This window comes from Perca flavescens, chromosome 15 (genome assembly GCF_004354835.1).
Source record: "Perca flavescens isolate YP-PL-M2 chromosome 15, PFLA_1.0, whole genome shotgun sequence".
Classification (NCBI taxonomy): Eukaryota; Metazoa; Chordata; class Actinopteri; order Perciformes; family Percidae; genus Perca; species Perca flavescens.
The window spans coordinates 14,256,600-14,273,853 of record NC_041345.1 but is presented as its reverse complement, the minus strand read 5'-3'; the positions used below and the strand labels follow the sequence as shown (position 1 = coordinate 14,273,853).

Sequence of the window (17,254 nt, the reverse complement as noted above, 5' to 3'; positions counted from 1 at the left end):
CTGGGGACATTGAACCCGAGTGGACAATGTTCAAAGTTTCCATTGCTGAAGCTGCGGTGAGGAGCTCTGGTCTTAGGGTCTTAGGTGCCTCAAGGGGCGGTAACCCACGAAACCTTGGTGGACACCGGTGGTCAGGGAAGCCGTCCAACTGAAGAAGGAGTCTTTCCGGGATATGTTATCCCAGAGGACTCCGGAGGCGGTTGCAGGGTACCAAAGGGCCCGAAGGGCTGCAGCCTCTGCCGTGAAAGAGGCAAAGCAGCGGGTGTGGGAGAAGTTTGGAGAAGACATGGAGAAGGACTTTCGGTCGGCACCAAGGTGCTTCTGGAAAACTGTTCGCCACCTCAGGAGGGGGAAGTGGGAACAATCCAAGCTGTGTACAGTAAGGATGGGACACTGTTGACCTTAACTGAGGAGGTAATAGGGCGGTGGAAGGAGCACTTTGAGGAGCAAAGCCAATGGGATTGATGAGATCCGTCCAGAAATGCTCAAGGCTCTGGGTGTGGAGGGGCTGTCCTGGTTGACACGCCTCTTCAACATTGCGTGGAAGTCTGGGACAGTGCCAAAAGAGTGGCTGACCGGGGTGGTGGTTCCCCTTTTTAAAAAGGGGGACCAGTGGGTGTGTGCCAATTACAGGGGTATCCCACTTCTCAGCCTCCCTGGTAAAGTCTACTCCAAGGTGCTGGAAAGGAGGGTTCTGCCAATAGTCAAACCTCAGATTGAAGAGGAACAATGTGGATTCCGTCCTGGTCGTGGAACAACGGACCAGCTCTTCACTCTCGCAAGGATCCTGGAGGGAGCCTGGGAGTATGCCCAACCGGTCTACATGTGCTTTGTGGATCTGGAAAAGGCGTATGACCGGGTCCCCCGGGAGATACTGTGGGAGGTGCTGCGGGAGTATGGTGTGAGGGGGTCTCATCTCAGGGCCATCCAATCTCTGTACGACCAAAGTGAGAGCTGTGCCCGGGTTCTCGGCAGTAAGTCGGACTCGTTTCAGGTGAGGGTTGGCCTCCACCAGGGCTGCGCTTTGTCACCAATCCTGTTTGTAGCATTTATGGACAGGATATCAAGGCGTAGTCGGGGTGGGGAGGGGTTGCGGTTCGGTGGGCTGGGGATCTCATCGTTGCTCTTTGCAGATGATGTGGTCCTGATGGCATCATCGGCCTATGACCTTCAGCACTCACTGGATCGGTTCGCAGCCGAGTGTGAAGCGGTTGGGATGAGGATCAGCACCTCTAAATCTGAGGCCATGGTTCTCAGCAGGAAACCGATGGAGTGCCTACTCCAGTTAGGGAATGAGTCCTTACCCTAAGTGAACTCCTTCAAGTACCTTGGGGTTTTGTTCGCGAGTGAGGGGACAATGGAGCGGGAGATTGGTCGGAGAATCGGCGCAGCGGGTGCAGTATTACATTCAATTTATCGCACCGTTAGATTTAAAAGAGAGCTGAGCCAGAAGGCAAAGCTCTCGATCTACCGGTCAGTTTTCGTTCCTTCCCTCACCTATGGTCATGAAGGCTGGGTCATGACCGAAAGAACGAGATCCAGGGTACAAGCGGCCGAAATGGGTTTCCTCAGGAGGGTGGCTGGCGTCTCCCTTAGAGATAGGGTGAGAAGCTCAGTCATCCGTAAGGAGCTCGGAGTAGAGCCGCTGCTCCTTTGCGTCGAAAGGAGCCAGTTGAGGTGGTTCGGGCATCTGGTAAGGATGCCCCATGGGCGCCTCCCTAGGGAAGTGTTCCAGGCACGTCCAGCTGGAAGGAGGCCTCTGGGAAGACCCAGGACTATATCTCCAACCTGGCCTGGGAACGCCTCGGGATCCCCCAGTCGGAGCTGGTTAATGTTGCTCGGGAAAGGGAAGTTTGGGGTCCCCTGCTGAAGCTGCTCCCCCCGCGACCCGACACCGGATAAGCGGACGAAGATGGATGGATGGATATAACAGCTACATAGCACACAGTCAGTCACAAGATACACAATGATCCTTACATAACAGCTTTGTGACATCCTCCCCTTTTAGCTTGAGTTCATGTTTGTGTGACGATCACTGTTCTGGCTGGAGGCAAAGGGCTGGAGGTCGAAGCAGAGAGTGGAGGAACTTAAGCTCAGATCCACAGACGGACCTCAAGAGAAAAACCTGGCTCCCAGTCTCCATCCCACAAACCTTTCCATTATGTGAAACCATCCTTCATTCTCTTAACTCTGTCTGTTTCAAACCAAGGATATCAGCACTGTTACCACCCAGTGAGAAACTGGCAACAAAATACCTTTAGCCAGTTGTTGTCAAGTTAAAACCTGGTTATTTTCCTGTTTAAATATAATTTCACAGATTTATGGCTCCTCTATTGCACACATGGTCTTATGAAGCACTTTTAAAACACTTTGGGTAAGTGGCAGTGCTTTGGTACAGGTGGTCCTGCACAAGTAGAGATACTGTAGACATAAGGCAAACAAAGATCTTCTCCAGCCACAAAAACATTGGGTTGACAAGGAAAGGGAAACTGGCCCAGTCCTGGCCTCTGGGAGTTACAATAAGAGGGGGCTTTGCTAAGATATGCCTGTCAAATCTTTCATTCTCACACCGCATTTGCAGTTACACTGACAGGGGTGGGAGATTTATCACTCAAAATCTTTAGTAATTCTTTGAAACAATGGGGTATCAGTTTCAGTCAGAGGTACACAAAAGCAGGCTTCCTATGTCATCGATTTTGTCAGCTGAAATGACAACTGTCACAAGCATTTTATCAGCTGTAGCTAGCTAAGCTAGCTTCATGAGTAGGTTGAAAACTCTATAGTAGACTTTTGAACATTTCCTGTAAAACCAAGAACCATGAAAAGGGGTCTTAGGCTGGCTGATGACCCTGCATCTGGTCCTAACAGGAAGCAATGCTCACGAGTCTTTACACCAACCTGCTTAAAAATTAGCAGCTGTACTTTGCCAGATTGTGTTTGCAGTGATGTAGTTGTTAGTGTAGAGCAGCTAAGATGTGTTGCCAAATACAATTTCTCTTTACAAATGTCTGCTTCAGTAAATTAAATTAAATTAAGGCAACATATGAATCACTGGGATGTTTGTTGTCCCACTGGCCCTTATCACACACTAGAATGAGGAATTGTAGTGCAATTAAATTGATCTTTATTGCATTAAATTGTTAACAGATGCATGCTGATGGTGTGGGATATGGATTTATTAAACCAGAGCTGAGGTGAAAAACGTAAAATCACATACAGCTTTTACATGCCCATGAATTTTATAACAAATGCTGTTACCCAGAACATGTTATGGATTCAAATTACTCTCAGTATAATAGTTAACAAACATTTATTGATGGATGGGAATGTTGAGGGAAGTCATAGTTCAAGTAAACATTGTATTATCATCATATGTTTTCCTTTAAGGGCTGCAGAAGAGTTTGAAGAGGATAACTTTCTCAGCAGACCCTCATTTAAAAAAAGACATATCGGCAAAAACTTTGACCTTCAAGTTGCAAAAGAAATGTTCGAGGCTGACAATTTATATAGCCTATTGGTCAAAATACAAGATTCAGTCAGAATGAGTCATTTATATAAATTGTCTGTGATCTTAAAATAGCATTACCTGATTCTGAATCAGGTAGTAGCATTCAAATAAGTATTTTAGCTTTTTTAGATTTAGGTTTTGTTCTCTTGTAAATACCGTCACATACTGGTAAATACGGAAGAGGGTTAGGGCCACATGTGAAAAATGTATTTTAATTCTGAGATTAAAGTCAGAATTCTGACTTTAAACTCAGAACTCAATATGTTTATTAACATGTGGGCCTAATCCTCTTCTGTAGGTACGACACATTCATAAGGTGTTTCGTGTTGACGTTCCATCAAGAGGCAAATATCTCATCGGTGTTTACCATTAAAATAGTGGAACAGAAATCTTGTTAATGCTGCCGTCTCAACACCATGAAATTGAATGCCTGTCCTTTGCATGTTTTTTTTTTTATCAAACACTTGTCAACACTGTGTTTAGTCTTGTATGTGCTCTGTTTGATAAGACTCACAGGGACTGAAACGTTTTTGGATGATTTTCAAAAGAGTGGCTGGTATGACGTTTAAAAAAAGCTACAAAGCATGTTTGTTCATATACACAGTGAGCATCAGCATCAGGTTCAAATTACAGCTAGAAATCCTTTTCCCTTGTGTTGAGATATTAACCCGCAACATCTGGTATAACATTTTTTCCAGTTTAGAATCTCAAATTCTGTTCCAAAATATTCCATTTGAGGTTTCTTTGTCTCCTCTTTTTCCAAGATGGAGAGAAAAATAAGGGAAAGAAGGTAAGTTCCTAATGCCTCTGTGTGCGTGCATCATTTATATCAGTAACTGTATCCCAAATGGATGTTTTCCAGCACAGTGTTCAGTCTGTATTCTATCAGTGATAGAGTGCCTGATAAAGAGGAAACTACAAACATGAACCTGTGTTTGCGGCTTCACCACAAAGTAAATCAGGACATACACTGAAAAAGAAGGATGTATATGGGGCATTATGTGTCATTAGCAACCTATGTCATCATCACTCTGCTCTTGCAGTGAGCTCCATGACAACCACAGATGATAACTGTCTCACCATTAGATGACTTTTTGCGCGGCTTTAACAGGGTTATGTAAGCTGTCCATTAACTATAAGCAACAAAAGTGCTGATTTGGATATATTCTTCACATGAATCTCTTGTTGATATCTGTCATTTAACAGGTTGGACTACAGTAAAAAAAAAGTCTTTTTTCTTGACTTTTACATTATAGAAAAAAAGTAGAGCTGCCATGATTTTGACCATGAAGACAAAGTGACATCAACAGGAATTAAACCGTGGGGCATGGAAAAATATCAGGTGTCTTTTAAAGGTGAACACTATGGATTGTTGCTTCACAGTAAAAGGCAATACATTGAAAATAATACCTGGAACAATATAAAATAAGAAGCCACAAACCCACATACTGATACCGAACCAAGACTCACAACTCTTTTCTCAGAATTTAAGTCAAAAATGTGTATTTTCACATGAACATTGTTTCACAAAAAGCTGTTGTTTGTCCTTGTGAAAGCTCAGTTATTTTGAATTAAAGTGTTTCTAAGTGGGAGCTTTTGTTCAGTCTAGTACATGGCACACTGAACCAGCCAATTTAAGTAAGTATTCAGAGAGAAAACCTGACAAGCAGCTGGATATGTAGTGCCGACGGAAGCTCAGTAATGAAACAAAAAGTCAACAAGGCAGTGGCCCACAAGCAGATAAGAAGAGATTGTTTTATTGATTAAACCAGGCTTGTTTTCTCTGTTGTAAACTACAGCATTTTTTTCCCTAAATGCAGTGTTCAGAAACATCCTCAGGGGGAAGCAAACACTCTTTACTTGTCTTCCACCACAAATTTAAAAACACTTTGCACAATATGAAATAAATAAATCTTCTTTTGGCAATGGTCACCAAAAACTGTCTGGTACAAATACGCAAATACACAGTATATAAACATAGGCACACAGTTGTTCAGTGTAACACTGTCCCCCAGAGGGCAAAGAAGGTCTAGTATTAAAAAGTGTAATTGCCTTGTGTACAACTCAACAGGAGTTTATCAGTTGATATAAACTTGAAGGACCTCTGGCTACAAGTTGTTTAAACCTTCTCTTCACTACCCTTGTGTCAGATAATAGCTGTACGTTTCATCACAGTAATGTAACTGTTTTGACATTGTAAGTTAGCAACCTGTTGATTCAAGTCATCTGTCTTTGTAATGCTGTGGGAGAAAAACATTTCAATTACAATTCATTTTATTGCAGTGGCTTATCTGTGACTCATGCCCCAATGCATGACTCACTTTCATTTTGTGTTACCGATGAACTTTTTTATTTTGCAGGAAAATGGCTTTTTTTAGACGTACATTGGCATGTGACTTACTCTTGGTTCTTGTAATTAGTGGTATCTAGTGGACTCCTGCTGAGATGGCTTTGTAGGAATAGCATCAATAATGAAGCTGTCCAACACAGAGAACCAGTGAAACTGCAAAGACTTCCTTACAACTCTCTCAGGTGACTACCACTACACCAAAATGCTGCCTCAGTTGTTCGAGGAATATGAAGGTGAAGACTGTGTGAGGGATGAGACGGATAGCTGCGGGAACAAGACCCTGGGTACAAATCATATCAACATTTCAGCAAGTGAAAAGTCGTTTCAAATAGAGCAACATTCACATGGTGCAAATATAAAGATACATGTCAGCAATGTGTTATTATAAGTGAAGGTGACATCCACCTTGTAAAATGCCTTTGGGCCCAGTCTTGCTGTTTCTGTTAGACAGTGAAACACACCCTGCAACAAAGAGACATAAAAGCTACATCAAGCTCCGTAACAGTCTGTGAATAAAACATACATGAGTGATGAGAGAGAGACCAAAAAGGATTCCCCAAGCAAAAATACAAGACCATGAGCGTACAGAGAAACTACAAGACAACACGTAAACTCACCCCATATTCCAGTTTTGAGTTCATTAATCTTGTTTTAACAACATCAAGTGGTTGGCACAGGAGTGTGGCACAGCCTCCCTGTGTGTGAAAAAGATGTCTCATTTTAAAAATGCGATATATATATATATATATATATATATATATATATATATATATATATATATATATGTATATACAGTGACAGAGGCGAGTCACTAACCGCAAACACACTGGCCAGGAAGTGAGTGAGGATGTTGTCAGTCAGGTAACCAGCAGCCAGAACTAACTGCTTGGACTGCTCGTAACAGGACAGCTGCGTGGACAAAAGGAACCTATGCTGCATCGTAGTACAGTAGCATGTTGTGCTTTAATAGTTGTATAACACAGAGGTCTTTACCTGTCCAACAGAGACCAGTGCACCTCTTGTAGAAGCCATTGAAGCACCAGAGAACAGTTTCCTTATTCCCTCTGCAAATTAAACAGCAGAATGGAGAACATATGGAGGAAAAAGCAGGCAATGTGAAAAGGTTTGCTCTTAAATTAAGAGTTTATGGGTGCCCAGATAGCTCAGTTGGTAGAGCAGGCGCCCATATATAGAGGTTTACTCCCTGACGCAGCGGGCCTGGGGTTCGACTCGGACCTGCGGCCCTTTGCTGCATGTCATTCCCCCCCTCTCTCTCCTTTCATGTCTCCATCTGTCCTCTCAGAAATAAAGGCGAAAATACCCAAAAAAGAATCTTTAAAAAATTAAGAGTTGTCTACACACAGGCTAAAACATAGATGCCAAAACCTTTATTATGCTGAAGAAATGTTCTGCATATGCATATTTATTATTCATACAGTGTACAGCTGTCAGGTAAAGTAAGAAAGCGTTAATGAATCTTACCCTCCTTCCAAACACGAAACAGTCCATCTAGCACATGAGCATAACTGGTAGAAGAATAAGAAATCTCACAATGTGGTGATTTGGATGACCACAGACAGTTTCCATTCCATGAAAAAATCTAGTCCCATTTTCTTACTTTCTCCTGAGCTCTACTGGCAGCTTGACATCATTCTGCATCCTGCATAGGTGACAGGTTGAAATATTTCAAAGCCAAGGATGAGTAACCTTCAGAGTCATTGTCTTTCTATTTAATACAGTGAAAATTGGCCTATTAAACTTGAATGGTGAGCACAAATTGTTGCAGCTTCTTCTGTTAATGACGTCAAATCTAAATTTAACACAGACCCAATCCTGAATTTCACATTGCAGCGTTACTTGGTATTTGCTCTACATGAAAACTTAAAAGAGAGGGATTAACTTTTTGTAGTAGGATTACAGTGTTGCTGAGTATGTATTGCTTACCATTGATTATTTTCTTTCTTTTTTACATTAGATCTGAGCTATTGTACACCACAGCATCAGTACAATAACAACACGAGTGTGGAGGTTTTGATTTCTACCTGGGGGACGACTACATTTTAATAATGTGAAGTATCATATAAACAATTAAAAGAAACACACACACACACACAAAATCTGTTTCTTAAAAATAATGAAACTAACTAACTAAACTCACCGGACATTCACCAAGTCTGCTGGTGCTCTACTTGTTACTTTTGTATGCATCCTGTCCCAGAAATGCTTGTTACTAATCTAGCTCTGGGGAGTTTACTCCCCGGAGTCCTTATGTTTCTTCTTCGCATTTCCCGGCTGCATCCTGCTGCGTCCTGCTGCATCCGCAGCCTCCACCCGTGCTCTGCAGCGCCACGTTACATCCCGCAACGCCCTGCTGTGATGTTCATACGCACAGAGTAGTCAGGATCCGGTATAGGAGACTGCACTACTCAGTATGACACGATGTGCCCTGCTATGACATGAACTTCCACGATAACCTTCGAAGTCAATGTGACTTCTAATGTGACTGTTATCACCACTGTTCATCACGCCCCCAACCGGCCCGTCAGACACCGCCTACCAAGAGTCTGGGTCTGCCGAGGTTTCTTCCTAAAAGGGAGTTTTTTCTTGCCACTGTCGCAATAGCCACTGCTAATGCTTGCTCTTGAGGGAATTACTGTAATTGTTGGGGTTTTGGAATTTATAGAGTGTGGTCTAGACCTACTCTATCTGTAAAGTGTCTCGAGATAACTTTTGTTATGATTTGATACTATAAATAAAATTGAATTGAATTGAATTGTCCCTATGAAACCACCTGCAAACCCTGTTGGAGAAAACATTAAATAATAAAAACAAAATACAGACTAATATGCCAAACACTGTCAACATACCTCCAAAGGCACCCATCAAGACTTTCTGGTAGAAAGGCCAGAAACCTTTGTTCTTCCTGTTCATCTCGTCCCTGACAGTTTCATATATGGCAAACCGTGATAAAGAATATGTCATCTAGGAGAAAGGGGGAAAAAAGCAGTCTATCCAGGATTGTACAGCATGGACTTGCAAAGTGAGTGCATGATTTAATATGTGTGTATTTTACACCTGCCGGAAGAGGGACGCGCTGAGGCCACTGTAGAGCGCCAGATAACCTTCTCTCCTCACCACGGCAACAACCATCCCAATCATCCTCACCTTCACCTCCTGCTGCGTCTGTAAGTGCACCTGGGAATAATGACCACGTGGAAGCAGCAGGGTGGGGGGGTCAATCAGGTCAGTGAGAGCAACAACTAGCTGCACAAGTGTAAAGTTTGCTCCTATCTTAAGCAGATGCCAATGTGCAAACAAAATTGGTTCAAATATAAATCTAAAATTATAGCTGACAATTTTGAAGTTATATTCAGGCAAAGTGGTAATGTCAGCAGCCTATTCTAAATATCAACGGAAACATTTAGTCAGTGTCATGAAAGAAAATCAATTCAATAGCTGGATAATAGCAGTAGGAAATACAAAATTAAACCAGTTGATGTTTCTGCCATCATGTTATGTACTTCAAAGCATCCAAATGAGCCTATTCATTGGCATTATCAAGATAGTGACACGCCAACTTATTAAAATTTGAGGAAATTGGGTAAACAGAAGCATTGCAAGCTAATCTGGACATCAGTGTCAACAGGAAAAGAGAGCATAATAAAAGAAAAAATAATTGTATTAACATTTTCCACATTGCAATCCAAAGGCACCCCAAACAGATCGATGAGGCTTAATTGGACAATTTTCCTTTTTGTGCTACAGTGGTAATTAAATTAAAAACCAATTATCTTCTACCTTAATTAAATCCAGTGGGTGTGTTAAACAGGCAGCCACGCTGGAGGAGACTCCACCAAAATACCAACGAGAAAGGCGATTCTGCTGCATGTTGTTGGTGAAACAAAGTCCAAAGCAAGAAGGCAAAATGTCGGCTACTCAGTGGTTGCTGGCACAACTTTGTCCTAAGTTGCTCTCTTCATCCTTTTCCCTTGACGCTGCTGGTGATGGTTGGACGCTGCTCATGTTAAATACATAGTAAACAAACTCAGTGCCAGCGGCCTTTATGTTAAATTGCATTTTTGTTTCTCAAAAAGAGTTGTGGATTAACATATGGCTGAACTTGTCCAGTGGAGAGCCTTCATATCTTTCTGTGCCAAGAAAGGGGTGCAGCTGGTTTGTGGGAGGAAGCGTACGTGACTAATATAAAAATAGTAAGTCATCTTGACTACTGCTGTGGTTTTGTGAATGTGGAATGCCAGCATCCCAGGATTCAACTAACACAAATCAAAGATCATAACGTTCAAACTAATATTTGTCATGAATAGACCCTGCCTTCCCACTATACCTCAGGGTCAAATAAAGGGTCATGAGGTCAGAAACGTACTGCATGTCTTTACTCGCATTCAGTTAAGAACATTCAACAACACTTTGTACAACTTTTCTGAAAGTTTCTAAAGCCCAAGTGCCTGTTTTGGTTCTTAAGCATGAGATGATTTTAAATAAGTAGTGCAGCAGTGGTATGAATGGGGAAGCCTGGCACTGCACTGTGTGCTGACTCAGAAGCTGACAGAGAGGGAGGGGGCTCATCACAGACGACAGAAACAGTAAATGGATACCCGCTCCAAGTCAAATCACAAGGACAAGACATATGCAAACGCTCGCTGCTGCAGGAACTGACATATGCAAGCACGTGTGACGATGACACCCAAATATATTTAGTATTCTGAATCAGGTTTCTGTCCTGTGCCTGGCTGCCATTAGTCCAGACAATAACCGCACTTCACTGCACACAAATCTACATCTTTAAATGTATACTTTGTGTAAGAATCAATCACAATGACGGTTAACTTTACATTATGATTAATGCTCCCTATTATGAGTTGATATTTACTTGAAGGTCTAGTCTACCATTGAAAACAATGAGTTTCCTTATTTGATATCCCTTCCCCTTTTTTGTATAGTGACATTAGGTACTTTTCCACTGGAGCCCATCTTTCAGTTCATTCTGTCTCATTATTTTACAATCTGAAAGCTATCTAACTTAATCAATTCTTTTGCTTCAGTGATCCATTCTTTCTGAGTTGGTGTATTCGAAGCAATCCAGTTTTTCATGATACCCTCTTTGTGACTATACATAACGAAAGACAGAAATTTCTTCTTTGAATGCAAATCTTCCAGTATACATGATTGTGGTGTGAGTGGAATGGCTGTGTCAATGTGGATCATTGTTTTCTTTGTTATACCAAACCAAAGATCTTTACAGGTCCCATGGCATAAAAATGTAACTTTATGAGGTTTTTGCGGTCTTCTAACCAACTGGTTTTAGAGGTCCAAAGGTCAAGGTACAAACGGTGGGGTGATCAGGCTTTTGCGGTTGTTGCCCCGAGACTCTGAAACAAGTTACCCCCTGATATTCGCACAATTACAGATGTTGCTCTTTTCAGGTCTAAACTCAAAACCTACCTGTTTAGAATGGCTTTTAATACGCAGTAATGGTGTGACAATTTCCTCTTCCTGTTTCTATGTAACCTTTTATGATTTTACTGTTTTCTACATTTCATTCTTTTTATTGCAAGATATGTTGTTCTATTCTTAGTTCCTGATGTGAAGCACTTTGGATACCTGCTGGTTGTTGTAAAGTGCTATACAAATGAATTTTGATTGATTGATTTTAACATTAATATGCGTTCCCCCAGCCTGCCTATGGTCCCCCAGTGACTAGAAATGGCGATAGGTATAAACCGAGCCCTGGGTATCCTGCTCTAACTTTGAGAAAATGAAAGCTCAGATGGGCTAGAATCTAGAATCTTCTCCTTATGAGGTCATAAGGAGCAAGGTTACCTCCCCTTTTTCCAATTTGCCCACCCATGAGAGAGAGACATCATAGCTTTCAAACTGCTGCCTTGAGTTGAGTCTCTCTCTCTCTCTCTCTCTCTCTATATATATATATATATATATTTATATATATATATATTTATTTATTTTTTATCTCAGTTAAACTTGATTTGATGTTATGTGCTGCTATCCTGCAGTGATCCAAGTTACAATGTAAAAAGAAATCCTGAAACCATCATCACTAACACAGCAGGGTTCCCTTTCTAGCCGCGTATTCTCCAGGACATTCCATTTTCTAGGATTTGAACCAGGGCTGACTTCCACAGAGTTTTTATCATCTACACATTGATGATCAATCTCTGTTCATAGATGTTACAATGGGCCTTTATCTTATTGTGAAATGTAATGTTACAGGAAAAGCACAGATGTAAATAATACAGTTTAAAATGACATGATGCTGTCTTTTTACCTGTATTTTCTAATTTAAGCCTTTCCATTTACACTCTTCTAAATCTTTCCCCTACATTTGCATTTTTAGTTCCATTTAGCCATTTTTGGTGATTTAGATTTTGCATTCATCCTTTCAATTTGAGCACTTCTATATGCTGTAGAGTTCACTGATTTTAAATTTCCAGCAGGAGGTGTGTGCAGGCTATATTTCAGGCAGTATCAGACATTTACAAAAAACAAATTTACTGTAGCAACGATTGCAAGCTTCTACCTTCCCTGGTGGTCTAGTGGTTAGGATTCGGCGCTCTCACCGCCGCGGCCCGGGTTCGATTCCCGGTCAGGGAACGAGACTTTTGGTATAGCATTAGCTCAGTCGGTGTACCGAAAACTTGCATTCCCCTCTTCCAGGACTGCAACTGTTTTCTGTTCATGTCGAAATTATATCAACACAACTAAAACACTTGTAAGTTTATACAGGAACAAAATGTGGTTCAAACAACTCTCATCCTGTCTGGTGTGATCAAAAGAGATGTTATGACCTCTAGTGGTCAGAAACAGTGAGGTAGGATGCAGTCTATTGTAGGTAAAACATTCAGTTCTTCCACACCAAAAATATACAGATTTGCAGTCTCAGTCCTGCATTATGTTTAAGGCAACACAAAACACATTGTGCTTACAATTTCATTATTGCCATTAAAGCTGGAAAGCTTTTTTTTAAAACGCCTTTTTTCACAGTTTGTTTTGGCTTTTTCCAACATTTTAAATTGTTAAATTTTTCTTCTACACATTTTCAGCACTATAAAATAAAAATTTTAAAACAGGTCAATTTGACCCAAAGTCAACATACGGGTTAAATGAACATCTGTTACAGACAAGCCCTTGCCAAACAAGTTCACACAGTGCTGATTAAGCCATCGATGTCACCGCTAAGGAAAGCTCTCTGGATTTTTTCAGTTGTGGTGTCTATGGCAACAGTCTTGGGCTGGTGCACCAGAAGGATGCCAATACAGCTTATTTGTAGGCAGGAGTGGTTTATTAACATTAAGAGAAGGGACAAATATGGATTTTTCAACTTTAATTATTCATTAATAACAATTCTGTAAGTATGAGGACTCAGCTCTGCCATCCCCTGAACTAGATACAGTATCTGGTGTTCTTCAACATGGGGAATGGTAACCATGTCCCCACAGCATAATCTTTACTTCTTTGAAAAGAAAACCTACACAAACAGAATGACCAACTGACTTATTTGGCACCCAGGCCAGTGTTTCTGTTTGCTACACAAGTATCAGACGGACACATGAGCAGACTAAAGGACAAGAAAACAGCAGGGCGGCCATTTGTGCAGGCTGTGCGCCTGGAAAGTTCAGTTTGAGTTGTACCGCCCCACCTGACACTGTTATGAGACAGTATTAATGTCAGAAGGCATTTCTTTGTTTCCCGGGATCCTCCTCTTTGTCATGTAAAAAAACAAAAAAAGAAATAAGAGAATGAAGGATGAAGTACATGAGCAGCAAAATGTTGGAGAACTGGTGGGCACGTAGATCTACTCCAACACGACGGTGCCTCCTGCTGCCTCTAGGGATGCTTTCAGTTTCTCTGCCTCTTCTTTGGATACATTGGCTCGGATTTCCTGGGGCAGAGACTCCACTAGTTTCTTAGACTGGTTTAGGAAGGACAGATTAAAAAAAGAAGATATAGTGAGAGGTTACCCAATATGTGAAAACAGGAACTGTGATACTGTCCTGAGCAAATATGCAACAATGGTATAAAAAATACCGAATTCCATACTTTTTTTGGGCACCGACTGATTGACTGTCTAACGTTACACATCCTAGAGACACGCAAGAAAAACTCTACGTTATACACAGAGTGAGGCTTACATAGTAGGAGCTGAAAAATAAATAAAGGATTTGTGCCGTAATGGATTTCATGAAATTGGTATCGAAAAAAAGTATCGTTTCAAAACCGGTTTCAAAGTCACAGTATTAGTATCGGTATCAAAATGTTATGAACAATACCCAGCCCTAAACCGATCATATACTTTTTTTAAAGGGCCCAATATTAGCAATTTGTGAATTGTGGTGGTAAAGAGAGGCTGTCAAAACATTCCTGTTTTACCAGATTAACGACAACAGTTGTGTTTCCACAGATATTGCACCAAACACCACAGGACATTGCAAAGGAAAGCTGCGATGAATTCTATATTGTCTTTATACAGACTTTTAAACTGGACATTTAATATTGTAGGTCTACTTTAGACACCATGCAGTGTTATTTGGGAAAACAAGTTTTGGATTGAGAGTCTGCATCAGGCACCCTGTGGAGTTTTCTTGCAAAGTTTCTAACCTATACACATTGTGTGTATCCTTGAGGTTTAACAAACATGTTAAATTACTTTGTACTATCAAAGCCAATTTTATAGAATATTTCAAATCCTGCATTGTTTACATCCATGTTTGCTAAAATGCAGCATCCTCTACAATGGGTTAGTATCTTGCTGCATTTCTTGGCACTTTACCTCCACCTACTGTCAATCAGCAGACATTACTGCTTAGATTTACCAGTGGTCAAAAACTCCACAGGGTACCTTCAAATGACTCAGATTAGGTCCCAGGACTGAGCACTAATGATGAGACTTACCTGCACCAGATTCAAGCCTGGGATGCAGTTCTTCACTTCCTTTATAAGTTTCACTTTTTCAGCTGCTTTTAATTCTGTCAGTTTTACTGTGAAGTGAGTCTGCTCTTTCTTGACTGGTAACTCCTCCTCTTCTGCAGCCTAGTTTCACACAAAATGTGAAAATAATAAGAAATCAGTGAAACTTGCAGTGATACAATATGTAGAGCCTGTGTCAGAGAAGTGTTGATTCAAATTTAAAATCATTTTTGAAGTTGTAGTTTATGATGTTGTAGCAGATTAAGTTATATTGTAAAGTAATCCAATTATATGGTCTCCTCTGTACTTACAGCCGCAGGTATAGCTGATGCAACCATCGCCCCCATTGGCATCATTCCAACATCCTGAATGTTCAGAGTTTTCTGCAACCAACAAAAACCAAACCATAACTCAACATGATACCACAGATGCATCACAACAGTCTCTATCCGACAAGGCGCATTGTGGTTTAGATTCAGTGACTTTTCCACACACCTTGAGGAGTTCATTGAGGTCTGACACCTCTAATAAAGTGAGGCTGGATATATCATTGACAAGCTGTTGGATTTTGGGAGAATACTGTTTGGGTGCTCCGTCAAGTGCAGGGGTGGCGATGGCATCTGAGTGGGTGGCTGGACTGGTCTTTAGAAGTCTGAGAGCACACAAGGCTGGAGCTTGACGCTGAAGTTGTTGCCTGAAAATTGAAAATGGATTAAATGTGGTCCTCAGAGCTCACAGTGTATACAGATATATACAATTTCAGCTGAGTGAATCTGCAGTTGACATATGGCATCACAAGGCATCTGAAATGTGTCTTTACATTTCTCCACAGCTCCTTTTCGACTTTGTCTATGCAGAAACTGTGACTACTATTTACTTAAAAACGTGCTGAGCCTTACAATCAGATAAAAGGATTACAGTTGATATCTCACATATGGGTAGAGTACAGACTTCCCATCCTTGTCTTGCATCGGCCAGTGTGTTTCTCATGCCAGACATGCACTCCAACATTTATTTAATCAATGCATTTGCTTCACAATGTACCAGTGACCAGTTAATTTTGTATCCTAACATATTTAGGTGCGGTATTCACACCTGTCCAACTGTGATCAGCTCAAACATTATGCATTTCGCACTCATCGCAGACCAGTTAAAATTATAATTCTAAGACTGATTTTAGTAATTTTAAGAGGCTGAAGAAGTGAAATAATGCAGTACAAGAAACAACATATCAATTCATAGATTACTTGACTTATCGATAATTTATGATTAACTATTTTGATAACTGGTTCATCATTTGACTCTGTTTAAAGCAAAACCACTGAACATTCCTCCAGTTTTTCAATTGTGAGGATTCGCTGCTTTTCTGTGTCTGCAAGAACAAACTTGATATAAGGTTGAAAAGTGAAGAGTTCACTTTTTGGTTTAGGAAATTGAGATTTTGAGTTGTGATTGAGTTTAAGTTCTCAAAAAAGCAAAGACTGGAATTGTGTGCCAAAATAAATATAAATAATTTTAGCTTACCTATCCTGCTAACGTTAACAATCTTGTGATCTCTCAGATATTTATTTTGACACTTTATGGGGGGTGGGGTTATACATACACCAGGATGGTGGTAACCAATGCTGTGCTGCACAGACACCAGCGACTACTGTCAGTTCTGGTGGCTGCAGTTGCACCGGGTTGGTGTGCTGACATAACGTTACAACCTGTAGTTCATATTAAGGACTTGTGTGTCGTTGTACCCTGAGTCAATTAGGAGATGCAGCTTGCGGTTACTTGACCAGCAAAATCATTAATTTCCAGTTACATGAGTGTGACCTTGGCTATCATGAACATAGCTGCTTCATGGAGGGAAAATGTCAAACAGCTGCTACTTTTAGATTTTACAACCAAACTAAAGACGAGGATAAAGTGTTGCATAAGCCTACATGCAGGATATTGGGCCACGGTTAAATAGTTAAAGCCTGTAGGGTTCAGTAAGTTACTGCTGGCTAAAGCTAACGCTAGCTAACATACTTAACACACAGCCGTTAAACATGAAACTGACTGCGGACTATACACCTTCTGTATTCATACGAGCAACGGAGACAGCAGCATATTCTACAACCGAAATAACAGTCAGCAGTCACCGACTGTCTGCCCTTGGAGATGCAGGCAGTCAGACCCTGATGTAACGTTACCGTTACTGCTACCCGGTGTTAACGCTACGTGACGGGCTGTTGACCCCTCGGCTGAATTCACGTACCGGGGTGTGGTCGCTGCAGCCCACAGCGCGGACCGGAGGCAACGTCTGGTGCAGTACATGTTAACGTTAACTTCTCCCGGTGTCTGTCAAAAATAAAACAAGTCTGTCACAGCCGGGTCTCCTTTCAGTCCCTCTGCCTCAAAAGCACATGGCGTCCTTTCTGCTCCTGACCTACCCACAATGCATTGCATGAACTGTTAGAAGA

At 41.4% G+C, this 17,254-nt stretch overlaps 2 protein-coding genes and 1 non-coding gene across 5 annotated transcripts; 1 reads left to right on the top strand and 2 right to left on the bottom strand.

Moving 5' to 3' along the window:
- Positions 1-5,672: 5,672 nt before the first annotated feature.
- On the bottom strand, positions 5,673-10,015 carry slc25a10a (solute carrier family 25 member 10a). Of its 3 annotated transcripts, none has more exons than XM_028599889.1 (12): positions 9,657-10,015; positions 8,934-9,053; positions 8,726-8,840; positions 8,635-8,658; positions 8,017-8,041; positions 7,477-7,518; positions 7,341-7,384; positions 6,852-6,922; positions 6,675-6,767; positions 6,476-6,553; positions 6,264-6,320; positions 5,673-6,138 (listed from the first exon to the last, which is right to left on the bottom strand). In XM_028599889.1, exons 1-12 carry the CDS (start codon positions 9,744-9,746, stop codon positions 6,037-6,039), a joined length of 861 nt encoding a protein of 286 aa, XP_028455690.1. In that variant the 5' UTR covers positions 9,747-10,015; the 3' UTR covers positions 5,673-6,036. The 3 variants fall into 3 exon arrangements, with proteins under 3 accessions (XP_028455690.1, XP_028455691.1, XP_028455692.1); XM_028599890.1 differs by having other exon boundaries at positions 9,024-9,053; XM_028599891.1 differs by lacking the exons at positions 7,341-7,384; positions 7,477-7,518; positions 8,017-8,041; positions 8,635-8,658.
- Positions 10,016-12,416: 2,401 nt separating this feature from the next.
- Positions 12,417-12,488, top strand: trnae-cuc (transfer RNA glutamic acid (anticodon CUC)). The gene has a single exon. It is a non-coding gene; the product is annotated as a tRNA-Glu (tRNA).
- A 669-nt stretch (positions 12,489-13,157) lies between these two features.
- On the bottom strand, positions 13,158-17,252 carry mrpl12 (mitochondrial ribosomal protein L12). The gene is made up of 5 exons (XM_028599027.1): positions 17,050-17,252; positions 15,297-15,495; positions 15,113-15,184; positions 14,787-14,924; positions 13,158-13,806 (listed from the first exon to the last, which is right to left on the bottom strand). Exons 1-5 carry the CDS (start codon positions 17,106-17,108, stop codon positions 13,690-13,692), a joined length of 585 nt encoding a protein of 194 aa, XP_028454828.1. The 5' UTR covers positions 17,109-17,252; the 3' UTR covers positions 13,158-13,689.
- Between the last annotated feature and the right edge of the window lie 2 nt (positions 17,253-17,254).

What these genes read in the sequence shown, in the direction of transcription:
- mrpl12 (XM_028599027.1), bottom strand. Translation starts at nt 17,108, where the DNA reads ATGTACTGCACCAGACGTTGCCTCCGGTCCGCGCTGTGGGCTGCAGCG. An exon ending in CATCAGCTATACCTGCGGCT is followed by an intron (nt 14,925 to 15,112) that starts GTAAGTACAGAG and finishes GTGTGAAACTAG; the next exon opens with GCTGCAGAAGAGGAGGAGTT. An exon ending in CAGGCTTGAATCTGGTGCAG is followed by an intron (nt 13,807 to 14,786) that starts GTAAGTCTCATC and finishes TTCCTAAACCAG; the next exon opens with TCTAAGAAACTAGTGGAGTC.
- slc25a10a (XM_028599889.1), bottom strand. Translation starts at nt 9,746, where the DNA reads ATGCAGCAGAATCGCCTTTCTCGTTGGTATTTTGGTGGAGTCTCCTCC. An exon ending in CTTGATGGGTGCCTTTGGAG is followed by an intron (nt 8,659 to 8,725) that starts GTATGTTGACAG and finishes TTTCTCCAACAG; the next exon opens with GGTTTGCAGGTGGTTTCATA. An exon ending in CACTGGTCTCTGTTGGACAG is followed by an intron (nt 6,768 to 6,851) that starts GTAAAGACCTCT and finishes TTGTCCACGCAG; the next exon opens with CTGTCCTGTTACGAGCAGTC.